General features: G+C 38.3%; 1 protein-coding gene across 1 annotated transcript in view; it reads left to right on the forward strand.

Moving 5' to 3' along the window:
* Positions 1-19,286, forward strand: part of pwp2h (PWP2 small subunit processome component) — a 60,465-nt gene that overhangs the window by 20,154 nt on the left and 21,025 nt on the right. The window contains exons 5-10 of the mRNA XM_028800535.2: positions 8,681-8,824; positions 11,129-11,264; positions 16,617-16,840; positions 17,219-17,362; positions 18,171-18,241; positions 18,578-18,714. Coding sequence (XP_028656368.2) covers positions 8,681-8,824; positions 11,129-11,264; positions 16,617-16,840; positions 17,219-17,362; positions 18,171-18,241; positions 18,578-18,714 — 856 coding nt within the window. The remainder of the gene's footprint in view (positions 1-8,680; positions 8,825-11,128; positions 11,265-16,616; positions 16,841-17,218; positions 17,363-18,170; positions 18,242-18,577; positions 18,715-19,286) is intronic.

Below are 19,286 nucleotides of genomic sequence, written 5' to 3' on the forward strand. Positions count from 1 at the left end.
ACCCTGAACTGTTTCCAAAAACAAACATTTCTGGAAGACCGCAAGAGAATGTAAAATGAAATTGTGGCATCATAGAGAAAGGCATCCTAAAGAAAGGCATCCTAAAAGGTCCTCGTGTTTCTGCTGGATTATCCTTCTTGTTTAAGTTAGTGAGGTGGCAGCATTCTACATGTGATTTTCATAATGCTAAAGTTGTCTTTGAGCATTGTTTGTAATCTGTTTGTGTGTGTCACAGATTTTTAGTTTTCAGATTCAGGTATAAAAGCAGTCAGCTCTCAATAAACTTTTTAAAGAACTGATGATGGTGTGCTTCTTTAAATTTCTTAAAACAGCTACAAATTGGCAGCTGATGGTTTGTCAAATAAAAAAAAAAAACCTAACCTGAACGTGAATTCACCCAACAAGCCAAGTCTGTTTCCTGAATTTCCATATTACTGGCACATACTGTATAACTATACTTGACCTTGGTTTTTAGCATTCAGTTTAATAAAGTTTAGTTGAGTTCCTGCCCTATTCGGATTGGATTAAAACAAAATGATTCATACACCACTTAAGAGTAGCCTTAGCAGTTTAATACAGAGAAAATGCATGATGGTTCTAGTGTTAAGGGTAATTTATGATTCTTTCAGATTACCTTGACATACATTAAGCCTGATGATGAATAGATGGACTTGTCTAAGCTCTCATATTAATTCCCCTCATCAGATCTGGATATGGTATTAAATTTGAAATTTAAAAACTTGGATCAAGTTTTAGATTCCAGTACATCTGGCGCCACCGAGAGTGGCAGCCTTTTCAGCAGCTCCGTATATGACTGTATGTGTATGTGTACTTTTCTACTTTTATTTTTCTATTATTATTTATTGATCACTCCTATCACTTTATTTTATGTGGTTGTTCCCTGGACACACTTACTTTTACAATGTGGGCATGGATTTTTACACGCCGAGACTCATCTACTCAAGTACTCCGAGCGCTGAGAACAAATGCCAGTGCCGTTGTGGTTCCCTATTTACCTGACGAGGTAAGAAGGCGGTATCGTGGCAGCAGAGCTGGCAATAAGCTAAAAATGAAGCGGCTTGCGAGAAAGTGGCGTTTTAAGCCTTCGGTGCCTTCTGTGATTCTGGGGAATGTGAACTCCATCTCAAATAAGTTCGACGAACTGGCTGCGCTGGTGAAAAATGTCAGAACCTACAGAGAATGCAGTGTGTTGTGTTTTTGCGAAACGTGGCTAACTACCACCATCCCAGATGCTAACGTGGAGCTACCCGGGTTTAGCACAGTTAGAGCGGACAGAGACGCAAGTACCTGTGGGAAGCACAAAGGAGGAGGACTCACTCTCTGTTAATACACGGTGGTGTAACTCTGGACATGTTAACGTCAAAGTCTCCACTTGCTGCAGGGACATCGAACTGTTGGCCGTAAGTTTGCGTCCCTATTACTTGCCCAGGGAGTTTGGACACGTCATTGTTGTCATCATGTACATACCTCCTCAGGCGGACGTGGAGACAGCGAGTGCATCATCCATTCTGCTGTTGCTAAGTTACAAACACAGCACCCTGAGGCGCTTGTGCTAATCGCTGGAGACTTTAACCATGTGACGCTGGACAAAATATTACCTGCCTTCTCCCAGTATGTGGACTGTAACACCTGGGGAAATAAGACTATTGATTTACTGTATGCAAACGTTAAAGACGCATACAGCGCCACCCCGCTGCCTGCGCTTGGGAAAGCAGATCATAACCTGGTTCTGCTTCAGCCTCACTACAAACCAAAAGTGAGGGTTCTACCTGCAACCACACGATCATTCAGGAAGTGGACCCCGGAGGCTGAGAATGCTCTGAGAGAATGACTTCCGGCCTGTTGCTCTGACATCACATGTGATGAAGACCATGGAGAGGCTGCTGCTTCACCACCTGAGGCCACAGGTTCAACACGCCCTTGACCCTCTGCAGTTTGCATATCAGGAGAAGGTGGGAGCGGAGGATGCCGTCATCTATATGCTACATCGATCCCTCTCTCACTTGGACAGAGGCAGTGGTGCTGTAAGAATTATGTTTCTAGACTTGTCTAGCGCCTTCAACACAATCCAACCTCTGCTCCTCAGGGACAAGCTGACAGAGATGGGAGCAGATTCATACCTGGTGGCATGGATCGTGGACTATCTTAAAGACAGACCTCAGTATGTGCGTCTTGGGAACTGCACGTCTGACATTGTGGTCAGCAACACAGGAGCGCCACAAGGGACTGTACTTTCTCCGGTCCTGTTCAGCATATATACATCGGACTTCCAACACAACTCTGAGTCCTGCCACATGCAAAAGTTTGCTGATGACACTGCTATCGTGGGCTGCATCAGGAGTGGGCAGGAGGAGGAGTACAGGGACCTAATCACGGACTTTGTTAAATGGTGCGACTCAAACCACCTACAACTGAACACCAGCAAAACCAAGGAGCTGGTGGTGGATTTTAGGGGGCCCAGACCCCTCATGGACCCCGTGATCATCAGAGGTGACTGTGTGCAGATGGTGCAGACCTATAAATACCTGGGAGTGCAGCTGGATGATAAATTAGACTGGACTGCCAATACTGATGCTCTGTGTAAGAAAGGACAGAGCCGGTTATACTTCCTTAGAAGGCTGGCGTCCTTCAACATCTGCAATAAGATGCTGCAGATGTTCTATCAGACGGTTGTGGCGAGTGCCCTCTTCTACACGGTGGTGTGCTGGGGAGGCAGCATTAAGAACAAAGACGCCTCACGCCTGGACAAACGGGTGAGGAAGGCAGGCTCTATTGTTGGCATGGAGCTAGACAGTTTGACATCTGTGGCAGAGCGACGAGCGCTCAGCAGGCTCCTATCAATTATGGAAAATCCACTGCATCCACTAAACCGTGTCATCTCTAGACAGAAGAGCAGCTTCAGAGACAGACTGCTGTCACTGTCCTGCTCCACTGACAGACTGAGGAGATCGTTCCTTCCCCAAACTATGCGACTCTTCAATTCCACCTGGGGGGGTAAACGTTAACATTATATAAAGTTATTGTCTGTTTTTTACCTGCATTATTATCAATCTTTAATAATTTTTTTTTGTATCAGTAAGGTGCTGCTGGAGTATGTGAATTTCCCCTTGGGATTAATAAAGTATATCTATCTATCTGTCTATCTAGATTGAGTGCACAAGTAGATTAGATAGTCAAGTGTTTGATTTACATGTTAAAGAAAGATTTATTTTTGCATGTAACACTGAGAGTTTTGAAACACCCCAGTCTTACTGCCTGCTGCCATTTGCTGATTTATTCCATGTGTCAGTGGTTCTCTGTGTGAAGAAAAACTTTGTACGAAATCTGCCTTTAACAAGTTTTTGTATGTGTATGTCTTATTTGTAAAATGGAGACCAAAACTGCACACAGTACTTGAGATGTGGCCTTAAAAAGCGTAACTTGCAAGTTGTTTTCCACACATCGGACTGTATAACCCATCATCTCTTTGGCCTTTTTAATGGCTTCTGTACATTGTCTTCAAGTTGGCAGTGATGAGTCCTTTATGACCACTAGGTCCTGCTCATAATGTGTACTTTAAAGTTTCAAAATTTCCATGGTGTGTTCAAATATTACATTTAAATTTTCTATGCATTTTATTTTACATTATATTTAACCTGGCTCAAATTTGTCCAAGCCTTTATTCTATCCATTTCCGTTTGTAATGATTCAACTGAACTGTTGGGACATGGACTCCTCAACACTAGGCCCTCTGAAGGTGTTTTGTGGCACCAAGATGTTAGCAGCAGATCCTTCAAGTCCTGTAATTTATGAAGTGGGGCCTCCATTGATCTGACTTGTTTTACCAGCATATCCCACAGATGCTCGATCAGATTGAGATCTGGGGAAGTTGGAGACCAAGTCAACACCTCGAACTCTCTGACTTGATCTCTAACAAGATCCTTAAACCATAACTGAACAGTTTTTGCAGGGTTGCATTATTCTTCTAAAAGAGGCCTTTGCCATTAGGGAATTCTTTTGCCTTGAAGGGGTGAATGTGGTCTGCAACAATCTTTAGGTAGGTAAGATGCGTTAAAGTAACATCCACATGAATGCCACCAGGGCCCATTCTTGCTTTTTAGGGGCCCTATTTTGTAAAACTATGGTTGAGGGGGTGGGGTGATTCAAATCCTTTAAAATGATGATCTGTTACACTTTAACCAGAAAGCAGTCTAGATTTGAAAATCTATAATTCAAATTAATTATCTCATGTTAACCCAAGCAATTTAAACATACTGAAAATTACAATAAATGGTAAACAATGGGGCTCCTCTATATTTTCCTCAAATTTTCAGTTATGTCACATTAATAAGTTTTTTTTTTTTTTTTAATAAGTATAACTAAACATTGCATATAGAATGTCCTTTTAAAGCATGCGCTCAATTTCAAAGTTGTCTCTTTCAGACTACTACTGCTTTTATCTTTTTAAAGTAATAAAAATGAGTAAATTAATGATTTAGAGGGAGACGATCATTATCATCGCAACAATCAGCAATCAGAAAGAGAGTGAGAGACATGAGAGGTCAGTTTAAAGATTTACCCATTGCAGAGGTGGCAGAAGTACAGAAATTAATTACTTATATAAAAGTGTAAGTCCTCATCTATAAAAATACTCTGGTAAAAGTCAAAGTACTTGTTAATCATATTTATTCAAGAAAAAGTATAAAAGTACATGTTCTTATATTTCTCTGTATATGTAAAATCCAACATCTGTCTGTATGTCTGTCTGCTTTTCACGAGAGAATTACTTAACGGATTTAGATCAGGTTTTTTTCTATAATTTGCTTGAACATTCCGGTTGATTTTGCGACTTCTCTCATTGTGCTAAGTGCTATAGTTTGGTTGTGGCACCGATTTATTCGTGCGAATCCGAGAGACAGGCTGCAGGCTGAGGGGAGGGTGAGGCAGGACCTCAGGAGTAGGGAGCCGGGCAGGGCCATCCTCACTCACGCACCAGCCTCCATTCAAGTCTCTTTACCTCTCACCACGTGTTGGAGTGCACCTTGCCTCCGCTTAGCTAGCGATACCTGTCTGTTCAGCAGACGTTATCATCTAGAGATTGTTAAAGAGTAACATTTGATGTTTTTGAGAGAGAGATCACATCTATGTGTGTTTTAGAAGGTACCTGCTCATTGGATATCACGGTCGCATGCTCTTCTTCCTACGTGGGGGACGCTCTTCCATCAGAGCTGAACAAGATCAGATACAGTGGCAACATTTGACATTGAAGCATACCTGCCTTCTGCTTGGCCAGAGATATCTTTCCAACTTTTTACATTTTTGGCAAAGAGATCACAGCTACTTTCTTGCCCCGATATCAAAACCAAAAATATTGTATATCAAGAGGACGTCTGATACTAAAGCTATCAATATAAATTCTTCTCAATACAAATTAGTACATTCTTTTAAAAATTTTTTTATTGATTTTTAAACTTTGTCCTGTTTCACTACTACGCGGGCGGAGCCGCGGGGGACAGCTAGTATGAGTATAAAAGCAAAAATTTCCTTTAGTTAAAAATTGCTCTGATTAAGAATCAGGTGTCAGAAAGATGTTTAATAAACAGTTATTTAATTCAATTGGCAAAAGTGAAAAGACATAATGAGAAATACAGTGGAAATAAGCACGCATTAAGTACTTCAGTTAGAAAAATCTGTCAAGAAGTCATATAAATTACTTATAAATCTGATAACTAATCTTCAATTAATTAATATTAAAATTAATTGGGCTTGAATTTATCTTTGGCTTTCATTTCAGTTAATTCTCTCCTCATATCTCATCATTATCAACATTAGCCTATATATGTGTGTGTGTGTGTGTATATATATATATATATATATATATATATATATATATATATATATCTGTATATATGTATATATATATCTGTATATAAAATCCAACGTTTGTTTGTCTGTCTGTATGTCTGTACGCTTTTCATGAGAGACCTACTTAACGGATTTAGATCTGTTTATTTTCTATAATTTGCTTGAGCGTTCTGGTTGATTTTGCGACTTCTCTCATTGCGCTGTGTCATAGTTTGCTTATGGTACTGATCTTTTTGCACGAATCTGAGAGATGCAGCATGCTGAGGAGGGGGGGCGGGTCCCTCCTCACTCACATGCCAGCCTCGGGGCGTACCTTGCCTTCACTTAGCTAGTGAACGAGAGAACTACTTAACTGATTTAAATCGGGTTGTTTTGCTTGAAAATTCTGATTGATTTTGCGACTTATCTCATTGCGCTAAGAATCACAGTTTGCTGGCTGGAGCAATATATTCGCACTAATCTGAGACAGAGGCTACGGGCCATGGGTAGGGGGAAGCGTGACATCAGGAGTGGGGAGCCGGGCAGGGCCCTCCTCACTCATGCACCAGCCTTCTTTCAAGCCGGTGTACCTATGCATTTTGAAGTGCACCTTGTCTCCGCTTAGCTAGCGATACCTGTTTGTTTATTGATTTTTAAAGTTTGTCCTGTTTCACTACTACGTGGGTGGATGTTTATCAACTTAAATAAAAGTCTGTTTTGCACGCACTCACCATATCTGGATTAACTTAGTGGCCTATCCCAATGATGCCATTGAAAAATCATATTTCTCTAATATTCATAGTTTTATTTTAATTGATTTTAGTTATTTTAATAGTCAATGTATCCAAACAGCAAGTCAAACAAAAGTTCATGTAAGCATGCTTACCTCTATTGTTTTTTAAGTTCGCAGGGTGAATTTTGAATGCCATCACCTCATGTTTTTATGGCTGGCACAAAAGACAATACATTCACCAAGGCTTATTTTTGTACCAACCACTCATATGGGGCATATTTGCTGACCTATTTGTAACTTTGATCTCATTAATAAGTCTGGTGTTGCTAGATATTGGTTTGACCCTGTCTTCACTGTTTAAATCACCACAGTTGCTGCCTGTGCTGTACCTTTTGCATCTCTCCAGCGTACTTAATGTTTTGTATATGAAGAAATCAAAGATGTAAAATGTGCAAATAAATAATGGGATTGTCCCTCAATTTTGCATATATATGCAAATAATTTAATAAAATTATCTGACCTAGATTCCTGTATATTCTGTATGGATATTCTTTTATTGTTGGAGCAAAGATTTTTTCTTTGAAATGTAGCGAGTTAAAGTCTTAAACAAATAAAACAGTCAAAGATACAGATAGCATACATGAAAATTCTACTTAAGAACAGTATCAAAGTGGTTTTACTTTGTTACTTCCCACCTCTGATTCATTGCAACATCTTTAACAAATACTTTACCTTTTTTCTGTGCACATTTTTCTTCTTCAAGTTTCTTCCTTTTACATTTTTCAGCACCAGAGGGATAAGCCATTTAATGCCGTCTTAGGTATCAATGTGGCCTTGGCTACTGTTATTTTCATCCTGACGTGATTTGCAGTTATCAGTGATTCATCCTATTATACCTGTCAGTAGACGTCACTCATTGTGCAACAAGACAGCCTAGTGATAATCATTGATTTTGAACTGATTACCCCACAAACTCAAGCCAAAGCTTCCTTATCATTGCAGCTTAGTTTTGTTTATATCCTACATTTAAATTTAAACATAGATGGGGCTTAGCTGGCAACAAACAGACAGGTAATGTTAATACTTTTCATATATATTAGGCTGAAGTTGCAGCTTTGGGGGGGCCCTAATGGATTTGGGGGCCCTGTGCATCTGTGTATATTCCGCATATAGCAAGAAAAGGCTTTAAATGCCACGTAGCAAGGTTTCCCAGCAGAATTTTGCCCATATCATCACACTGCCTCCACTGGCTTGCCTTTCGGACATAGGGCATCTTGCAACTATCTCTTCCCTAGGTAAACAATGCACATGCACCTGGCTGTTCACATGATCTACAAGAAAACATGATTCATCAGACCAGGCCACCTTCTTCCATTATTCATTGGTCTAGTTCTAACACTCAAGTGCCCATTGTAGGCACTTTTGGCAGTGGACAGGGGTCAGCATGGGAACTGTGACTGGTCTGCGGCTATGTAGCCCCATACACATCAAACTGCAATGCACTGTGTGTTCTGATACCTTTTTCTCATGGCCAGCATTCAGTTTTTCAGCAATTTGTGCTACAGTAGCTCATCTGTGGGATTTTACCAGATGGGTTGGCCTTTGCTAACAACACAGATCAATGAACCTTGGGCGCTGATTTTTCGGTCTTCGGTTCATCAGTTGTCTTTCCACAGATCACATTTGGTAGGTAGTAACAACTGCATACTGGGGACACCACACAAGACCTCCCATTTTGGAAATGCACTTACCCAGTTGTGTAGCCATCTCAATTTGGCCCTTGTCAAACTCACTCAAATCTTTAGGCTTGCCCTTTTTTCTACTTCCAACACATTACCTTCAAGAACTGACTGTTCACTTGCTACCTAATATAAACCTCCCACTGACAAGTGCCATTGTAATTAAATAATCAAATGTTATTCACTTAACCTGTCAGTGGTTTTAATTTTGTGGCTGATCTGTGTGTCTGGCTGTGTGTGTCTTTATAAATATACATGTGTGTGTAATAAAAAAAAAAAAAAGTAGCACCCTATGCCCTGATCCCTTATTTTTTAGATATGGAGCAGTTCATTGACGAATTGTTTGTTATTGTTCTCTATTTAGAAAATTTGTTGTCACAAAGGATAATGTAGCTCTTATGTATTATGCCCCCGGGAAAAGAAGAGAATTTAATGCCTTTGTGCTTGATAAGAGCTATTATGGTCCATATGATGAGATGACATGCATCGACTGGACCGATGATTCTAAGTAAGTAGTTTATTTTTATGTGTTGATGCATTGCATTGTAACTTATATTTTCATTATGTTGTTTACGAAGTTAATTTTTTACATTTTAATTTATGATTTAGAATCCTTGGTTCAAATCCTGATTCAGGCACTGCTTGTGTGAAGTTTACATATTCTTTGTGTTTGCATGAGGTATTTTTCTACCTGGACATTCTAATATTCCTTCCACATTAAAAAGATGAGTATGTTTGGTTAATTGGTGGCCTTAATTGGCCCTGTGTGAGTGAGTATGGGTATATACTGTATGTAGTTTTCTTTGACATTGAATGGTGTAGTATCCAGGGGGGTATTTTCCGTACGTTGCTTAAATCATCCGAGATCAGATGCCTGATCTTGGATGAGTTAATGCTAGTGAAACTCATCCAGGATAAGTCGGTTTTTCAAATGCAGCCATGTAGTAGATTAGTCTAGCTGGATCTAATCATCCGAGATGAATGCGCGCGCCCGCCCGCGCTGAGTGAAAAGCCCATATATATTGAGTCTAAAAAACATGATCAGCCAGTCTTTGATAGGCTGTAACAAAATGACGAAAGAACGGGCACATTTTTTTTTTCACACAAGCGGAGCAAGACCTTTTATTCGAAGGACATGAAGAATTTCAAGATTTAATATGCACAAAGGGTAACACTGTAAAAGCAGCCCAAACCAGAAAAGACACCTGGCAAAAAATGGCCGACAAATTAAACGCATGTGCATTGTACTTACTGAAAGCAGCGTTTCATTTCCTATGTGTCAGATTAATTATTATTTAATATGTCATAATTCCAGATCAAATGTGAGCACAAAGAGAACACAGGAACAGGTTAAAGTGAAGTACAAGAATATACTACAAACTGGTAAATATTGGTATATAACTATTTAAAGAATTGTTGACATAAAGAATCATATATAATGTAAAGAACATTCATTTTAAAGCTAATAAGAAGGCAGACAAGCAAAAAACAGGTGGAGGTCCACGCGGTCCAGACCTAACCCCTGCAGAAGAGTTGGCTCTCCAGCAAAATGCCAATCGCCCTGTTTCTGAGGGCATTCCAAGGGGAAGCTCCTCCTCAGAACCAGTGGCAGGATGCAGTGGTGACTTCATTTCAGGTAAAGGATGGTCATTGCATATATTTGTCCTCAATGTGTGCCATAGGTAGGTTCCATATAGCCCTCTTTTTTTGTTGGTTCACTTGCAGGGAATGTCATATCCCTAAAACCTGTGTCTGACCAACGAGATATTGACAAAGGTCAAATATTTGAGGAAGACACTGTGTCTGATTATTCATCAGGAGGAGAGGTACATTTTCCAAATAATGTTTGATCAAATTCCACTGTGATCAGTCCCATGTGCCCCAATCACATTTGAAAATCCTGGGTAATGAGAATGTTAGGCTGATTGTGAGATTCTTCATGGAACTGTGGGTGTTTTTACCTGTGTATTACCTACCTGCAATGGCATGAAATGCCTCTTTTGTCTGTACACGCAGGTGTCCAGGAAACACTATGAAAACCTGAAGGAAATATTTCAGAGCCAAACAGACTTTACGAATTGCCTGGCAAACTGCACTTTTAGATAGATTTTCCGCATCGCGTACAGTATATAAAAAAAGTGCCGCTTGCAAAAAACCTCAAAGCAATGCACACTGTCTGTGTGGTTGTGAGAGCCCGACTTCGCCGAGTTTGACTTCGAATATAAGGTCCTAATAAATTTTTGAGGTACAATATTCCCCCTCGGCTAAAGTGGTATCTTTCGAAAAGAATTTCCTCCGGGAGCACTAAAGGATCTTGCCGATCGCGCAAAACCCTCTCTATATGAAATTCTCTTCTTATAATTTGCGTACCGATATCAATTGGTCGCTCATTCATGAACGGTGAAGTCATGACTAAATGAATTCCACGCACGGACACTTAAGTGTGTGAGCTAATCCTTGTTTACATCGAACAAACCTGCTACAAGCAGGTTTGAGGATTAGAATGTGTTGCTATGACAACACATCCAGCAAGAGTTTCGAAAAACCGACAGATCCAGGATCATGCCAAATCGTCAACAATTACATCTGGCTAAACAAGTAATCCACGTATGAAAAATACCCCCCCAGGTCCGGTTTCTCGCTTTTGAGTGGTGCTAGTGGAACAAGTTGTGGCACCCCAACATTGTAAACACTAGTGAAGGTTGGATGGATGGAAGTATCCAGTTGTTATATAGCCTTAATGTATATGGATAATATACTTAGAAGTTTTAAAAAATATCTGAAAGATGTTTTCATTTTTTTTAAACAATAGATGCTTTGTTGTTGGAAGTAAAGACATGACAACATGGGTGTTTGGAGCAGAACGGTGGGAGAATCTAATATATTATGCTCTTGGAGGACATAAAGATATCATAGTGGGATGTTTCTTTGAAAGAGACAGTCTTGATGTAAGTAGTGTCACTTTTGTGTATGTATATGTGTGTGTGTGTGTGTGTATATATATATATATATATATATATATATATAAAATATAATATAATTTTATTTTATTATATTATATATATATATACTAGCCATTTGCGCCCAACTACGTTGCACGTGTTAAAGTTGTCTGTGAAGGGCTCCCTGTTTAAACGCGGCTGCCAGTCATGAACTGGGCCCTTCGTTGCACAGCATTATGATTTTTTATAAGGGAAACAAAATTGCAAAAGAAAACCCTTGGACATTGATTTGATAGGAACGGCCTACTCAGAATCACTGTCCGAATAGTAATTATGTGGTGGTGTAGGAGCATTTCTACTTCTCTCCGTTCACAGTCCATCTCGTTTTCACGACGCTCTCATTTCCTCTCACGATCTCTGCTCAACCTTTCTCCAATCTCGCAGGTTGCTTTGTGGCAATCCAAAGAGTAAGGCAATGTACACGGAGAAATGGTTATAAAAGGGGGACACATAGGTATCCAGGCTCTTTAAAGCATAAATAGGGATCACTTCACTGACATGTGAGCAAGCCACGGTACAACTGTGAGACGCGCAGCACTCGCCGGCTACAACGTAACAATAATAATTTCCGGAACGTGCTGTTACGTTGTCATTCATTTTGCCCACTGTCTTTCTTTCATTCATATGTTACGTAGGCACGTACCTTTTATCTTCGGCAATCTCATTCTCTAACCAGGCCTCAGGAGCTAACTAGCGTAACACTGTCCACCACCCCTTTCGTTATTCCGGCACATTGTTGACATCCGTGAGTAACAACAACATACTAAACTGGAAGGTGGTCTACGCATGCGTGGAATTCATGGACAAACAAAGATCAAGATCCAAATGAAGATTATATATAAAGATTAGTTAATTTAAAGCACAACAATTTGTTTAGTTTGAACGTCTGTGTTTTGAGGTGTGACTGGAGTACTACAGTCTTCAGTAGTACAAGCCTGGAGGAGATTCTTAATGCAATGCCTATGTTTTAGCTGTCTCTCTACTGCCATCTAGTGCTTCTTCTAATTCATTCGCGGACAAACAAAGATCAAGATCCAAATGAAGATTATATATAGAGATAATATATTATATAGCAACATGCAGTGTTACTTGTAGAAATTCTGAAGTGATTCTACACTTGTGGGGTGTATTGAAAGGGGGGATGAGAGAGAGAGCATACAGCTGTGCTTGAAAGTTTGTGAACCCTTTAGAATTTTCTATATTTCTGCATAAATATGACCTAAAACATCATCAGATTTTCACTCAAGTCCTAAAAGTAGATAAAGAGAAACCAGTTAAACAAATGAGACAAAAATATTATACTTGTTATACTGTAGGAGTCAAGTGAAGAACTTTGTTTCTTGGTGCAGAATGAATTGTTTGCAATTTTACATGAGCCAAAACTAGAAATTGGTTATTGAGTTTTGCCACATCAATGAGCCTCCATGTCTAGTCACTTTTATAAGTACTTGGGGGTCCATATTAATGATAGGTTGGGCTTGTAACACAGAGGAACTATATAAGAAAGGGCAGAGCAGGCTCTTTTTTTCTAAGGAGACTGTGTACCTTTAATTTAGGTAGTTCCATCCTTCACATCTTCTACAACACTGTGATGGCCAGTATCATTTTCTATGCTGTGGTGTGCTAGGCTGGTAACATCACTTGAGGAGAGGCCTACAAAATGAACAAGCTAATTAAAAGGGCAGGTTTGGTTATGGGACACACTTTTGGCCCCTGGAGGTAGTAGCAAACAAGAAAATAAAACATAACTATGTTCCATTATGAACCATGCCACACATTCTCTCTCTGACACACTAATACTAAGTACTTTCAGACAACAAATTATTTACCAGAAGTGCGACAGGAAACACTCATGGGGCTCCTTTATACAAGAGCAATATGTCTGTATAATGCCTCACTGTGACAGTGACTTTTATTTCTTTTTCATTTTCTTCCTTTTTAGTCATTCTGGTGTGTGTGTATTTATTTATGTAAAGAGCTTATCATTTACATGGTCTTGTGATACACTATTACAAAACTCTTTCCATGCTGATTCAGCTGTCTTTAAGCCAAGTAACAAAATATTAAAGTACAATGTGTGAATTACCATCAGATTGTAATCTTAAGTTAGAAAGTACTAGTAATTTTATGTTTACCATGCACATATATCTTAGGCAATAAAATAATCAGTCACGTTAATGGAACATTCAGAAATGAAGTGAAAATGGGGAAAACATTTTAACATGTTTAACATTTTAACATTTTTCATTGTGATCCATCATTAGTATGTTGAGGATAGGCGTATGAAACTATACAACAGTTCTGCCGTTTGTGTTGTGGTATCTGTGGAAGTGTAGAAGTAATTTGTTAGTTGTGTAACCAAATACATTCTTTATAAATTCCTAATAACAGCAAGCTGCATATATTAGTACTGATTGAGAGAGTCCTATACTAAATGCTTCTGACATGTTTAAGTTGAGTGTTTGGCTTCATTTTGGATTTCACATTATAGGAAAGAAAGATTTCAATACGAAACAAACAGTTTATAAAGACATTGTCATATTAAGATCAAGTGCCCTGACATACTACAACCTGGGAATGTTTCCCCAGCTCCAAATGATAGACACATTTCAAGGCTTAATTTAAACTGAATTTAGAATTTAGTTTAATATAGTCAAGTAGAAAGCACAGAATCAATAAACCTCAGCTTATCAAATTTATAATATTCTAATCACATTCGGCTGATCCAGTTCTGAAGGGCCAACTTTGACCTGTGCGTTAAATGCCTTAAACAGTAAAGGTAGGGTATTTTTTACCCATGGTTAATGAAGATGGATATTTAACCAGAATTTGAGAACAGAATAATGACCAATAATATTTTCTTGTGGAAGTGTAATATTTTCTGTGAAAATAGCATAGTAATGAACTTACATGTACCATAAATATGAAACATTGTAGTAGTTCTGCCAATAACCGACATTACAATCATAATGACTCATTTCACTAAGACTCACCCAAACCTTTTCCCAGTTTTTCCGAGTTTTCCCAGTCTCATTGTGGAGACTGCTATTTTGTATTCATTTTCAGTTTTATAAGATTTAGGTGGGATGAATTGAGTTTTCTCAATCTAGTTTTGCCCATAAGGATTTGATTTCAACTTCAGTCAACTAAAAAGGAATAGAAAATGCAATACATTGAAGAATTTAGTTAAAAACATAATATTTTAAAACTTAGTCATTATATTATTGTTTTATCATTGAATTTCTTATTGTGACTCTATTTTCCCCTTTATGCTCTTTATTGTGCAAACCTTAATAAAATGTCTAAAATCCTATACACTTACTACTCGGTGATCAGGTACTTTCCGCACCTGAAGCGCTTTTAATATTACATTACATTTACAAAACATACAAACTTTTTATCAACTTATCCACCACAATTTGCATATTGATGAGACTTGATCCTCAGCAAATCTTCAGCAATTAGACACAGTAAAGACACAATGTGAAAAAAACACAGGAACACAGTTTAAGGGTTGGGGAATCCGTCCCCGTATACTGTAAGTCTCAGTAAGAACTTGGTAGTACAGTACAACGGTCAGGTTTGCAATAAACAGTTGACAGAGAATGGCAAATACACAGAGCAATTTATGTGATGGGAAACGGAAGTAGGAATGTAGGAAGGGTGGTGTGGATGATCTTTTGGTGGATTTGACGTCATCTGTGAGCAACTGGATGTGAAGTCATCAGGGTGAGTCGGGAACAATGCGGAAGCTCCTTGGATGGCGGGAGGATGTTTTCGGAACAAATTCAAGGTGCAGTAGTTTTTTGTTCCATGCCTTTCCTGGCAAAATAGAGAAGCATTAATATGCTGCCTTAGTTCCCCGTCTTGTGGTTTCTCGCGGTTCATCAGGTTCTTTAGCTGCCCCCTAATCGTTTGTGTGTGACAACAGGTAGGAGCTAAGTTACGTATTTAATTATGTTTTATTGATAAAAATGCCTGGACATATTAATGCGGCAGGGTACTATCTCTCTATTATAAAAAAAAAAAAATCCTGAGAGATAATGGCTAGGGAGACGAGACGTGATCTTCATGTGAAGATCACAGAAGACACTTAAAAGACCCGCGAGATGAAAGAGATTGGCCACGGAGCATCTCGCGGGGACCTTAAACATGAGACTTTGTGCCAAGAGATTGACCCAGGACCGTCTCGCGGGGGCGTAGAACATAACACACCCTACTTACAACCAATATCAATATCACGGACCTCATTTAAAAGATTCAGCATGTTGGGACTCTAAAGATTCCAAATATTGTTTTTAAAGAAGTTCTGAAATAAAAGTGAAACTAATGAAATAGCAACAATTCAAAGAAAAAAGAAATCTTAAAAGTGTGTAACTGGAAAACCAAACACCGGGGTTGGCGAGCCAAGCGAGCAGAGGGCAAAGCCCCCTAGTATTAATAATGGCAAACCATACCCTTACAGCCTAAGTAGCAGTACATCTTACGGCCATAGGCGGCTCTCAGTTTGTTTTCATTCCAGCTTACTTTTCTACCATGTGGCTATTGAATTGAATATTGAAACAGGCCACATGCCTTTCTCAATATGGCTGCCGAGATAGAGTTGTCTTCATCATGGTCTTCTCTTCCTGACCAAAGAGTGTGAGAGAGGGTTTAAAGGCAAGGTGAGCAACTTTATACCATTCTTACAACAAAACACAAACAGTAGAGAATGGCCACCAATTCATAACCAGTCATAAACAGCCATACTTTAGGCCAGTAGAATTAGTTTATCTGTCCCTACCTGGGCCATCTACCAATGAAAGTACTCAGATACAACTTATCCCCCAGTTGCCTTGTTTAGGCAGATTATGGCCTAAGGCTGTAAGTCCAAACACAGTCACCATTGCCAAGCTAGTCTTATCCTCCATCCCCCCTCACCATAAATTCCTTATCCTGAGTCAGTCCATAAGACTTTGGTTGGGTTGGTTAGGTAAATATCAAAGTAACTCTCTTCTCATCAGTGAAGTTAAACATGCCTCCTAAAGCACTTTTAATATTACATTACATTTACAAAACATGCAAACTTTTTATCAACTTATCCACCACAATTTGCATTTAGTTCTTTAAGTAAAAGGACTTTATCCTATTCTGTAGTTCCTTAGAATTCCCACTCCTATTCACTTATCAAAAAACTAGGCAATGCTTAACATCTTTGAGCTTGCTCTGTTTATTAGCACTGTTAATCAGACCAAAGAGCCTTTGTTTATTCACTTTTTTCTCATTGTATTATTGTTGATGTAATATTTGCTTCTACAGCTATATACTGTAAGTCAAGATGGAGCACTGTGTGTGTGGGAGTGTGACACAGAACTGACTGAACTTAAGCCAAAAGCTGTTAAGCCAGTGCCAGACACCACCATGGAAAACAATAACCAAGGTAAAGATGAAGTAGAAATGGAGCAAAAAGGAGAAGAAATTCATGGAAAAGCTAATCAAGATCAGCAGGGTCCTGGGAAAGTCAAATATAAACAAAAAGAAAAGTAAGTAATATTGCTAGGTATTAAAAATTAATCAAAAAGTTATTTATAAAATCTGGAGGTATATATGCATATATTGTAAGAAGTTAATACATTATTTTGTTTCATTATTTATTTTCTGATATAAAACACCTGTATGGCTCTAAATGTTTTTTGCAGCTTTTAAATTTAAAGGTGTACCTTCATATGTATCAAATTTGAACCTGTCCTAGTATAGCATTAGTAAGTGTCTGGCATTTTCATTGTAATACTTATAGCTTTGTAAATTTTTTAACAGCGTTCTTTATTCATATTACTGTACAGAAATAAAGTTTGTCTTTTTGCTGATGTGATAAGTATATGACTTTGCCTTACTACACCTTTCTCACTTTGCCTCTGTAGACATTTTTTCAACAAGGAGGGTGATTTCAACAATTTAACATCATCAGTTTATCATAAAAAGATGCACATTTTAGTAACTGGATTTGCCTCTGGAATTTTCCATCTTCACGAACTCCCAGAGTTTAACCTTATCCACTCCCTTAGGTATGTTTTGGTTAGTATAAAAATTGTTTAGAAATTATTTTAAAGCTCAGAATCTAACATTTATTATCAAGTGTAAATACCACTGAGTGATCTATAGTACAACAATCTCTCTGGAATTTGTATGCACATAAACTGTAGGAATGATGCCACTACCATGTGGTGTTATCACCCTGTGGGACTCTATATGTATCTTTACAGTGTTCGAATATGGCCCAATTCACAGCTCAATGTAACAGTATTTCCTCGGTGAATGACTGAGAATATATATATATATATATAATCATCTGTTATCTATGCAGTATAAACTAAAACATTTTAGAGAAGTGGCTTTCTTATAAGCTCTTTACACTGTTTTGATATATTGTATAGTTACTGGAATATAAGTGGAGTCTAATACACTAGAGACAGATTTATTCTATTATAAAATAAATTGCAGGTAATATCATAAAAAGGACAAGTGAATGAGGGGTGCAGTTATGGAATATCTTACAGTTAATTAAAAAAAACACCTTTCTTCCCTTTCATAATATCATGAATCATATGATCTGTAGATAATAACATTATCTACTAGTCTTCTCTCTTAAGTCATATATTTTGACATCTTTTATTCAGTGTGAGCAGGTATGTGAGCAAACCCTTTTATGGACTAGTGCCCAGTTTTTTGTCTTGTCCCCATAGCTTCAGGGATAGTCTTTGAATCCAGAAAACCTGAATTGGATTTAATGAGTCTGAAAATGTTATGTTTATATTATTTTTGACAGAGTTAAGGTACTACCTTTAAACTACAATTTTCCTGTATCATTTATAGTATTTCAAGCCAAAGAATATCATCTATTGCTATTAATAACACTGGAGACTGGATTGCTTTAGGATGCTCAGGTAAGCATCATATAAAACAATGTTTTAAAAGAAAACCTTACTTGAGATTAGTTCTTTTTGTTTATCTCACTGCCATACAATTCTAATGTTTTTGACTTATCAGATTCTTAATGGGTTATGCTTTGGTAGTCTGACTAATTCAGTGCAACAGTTCATGAAAACAATTTACTGAATAAGAATATTGTACTTTGCATTTAAAATATTTATGTGGGTCTTATTTGTGAAGAATACATTAAGGAAAAGGTAAACAAAGAAAATGTTGTCACTTTTCACACATTCCAACATGTGAAATAATTATGAAACATTTTATAAAACTGTACAGTACATTTTTCCTAGGTCTTGGTCAGCTTTTGGTTTGGGAATGGCAGAGTGAATCTTATATCATGAAACAGCAAGGTCATTTCAACAGCATGGTGGCTCTAGCATATTCTCCTGATGGACAGTACATAGCAACAGGAGGTGATGATGGCAAGGTAAGCCTTCAGACCTACTGTACTTGAGTGTAATGATAGATACATAGATAACTTTAAATACAGGTTATTAAATAATTAAAATGACTCAATAATTACAAACCATAAATCAGAACAGTAAATGTCAAATATCCCATTAGATTTCATTTGGTCCCTGGATTACATACAACATTCTAAAACCCAGGTAATCCAGGTCTGGGGGCTGGAGCCTATCCTGGCAGCTTCAGATACAAGACAGGGTCCAGCCTATTTTTCACCCCGATACATTACATGACTCATTCATACACACACCCACACTTGGCTGATTTAGAATCAGTGTAACACTTGTTTTTTTGGGAATATTGGAGGACGACTCATGGAGACTTAGAGAGAACATGCAGACTTCAAACACAGTGACTGAGCACAGAAGATAGATCCATAAGGTAGCAATAGTTACCACTGCATCACCATCGTGCATTTTAACAGGACAGTTACTTTGCCTATACAGTATGTTGCAGGTTTGAAATGTAATTTTGTGTGCTTTCATCTAGATATTTTTGTCTTTAAAAATTTGCAGCAAATTTTAGAATTACATT

Source organism: Erpetoichthys calabaricus, chromosome 4 (assembly GCF_900747795.2).
Source record: "Erpetoichthys calabaricus chromosome 4, fErpCal1.3, whole genome shotgun sequence".
Classification (NCBI taxonomy): Eukaryota; Metazoa; Chordata; class Cladistia; order Polypteriformes; family Polypteridae; genus Erpetoichthys; species Erpetoichthys calabaricus.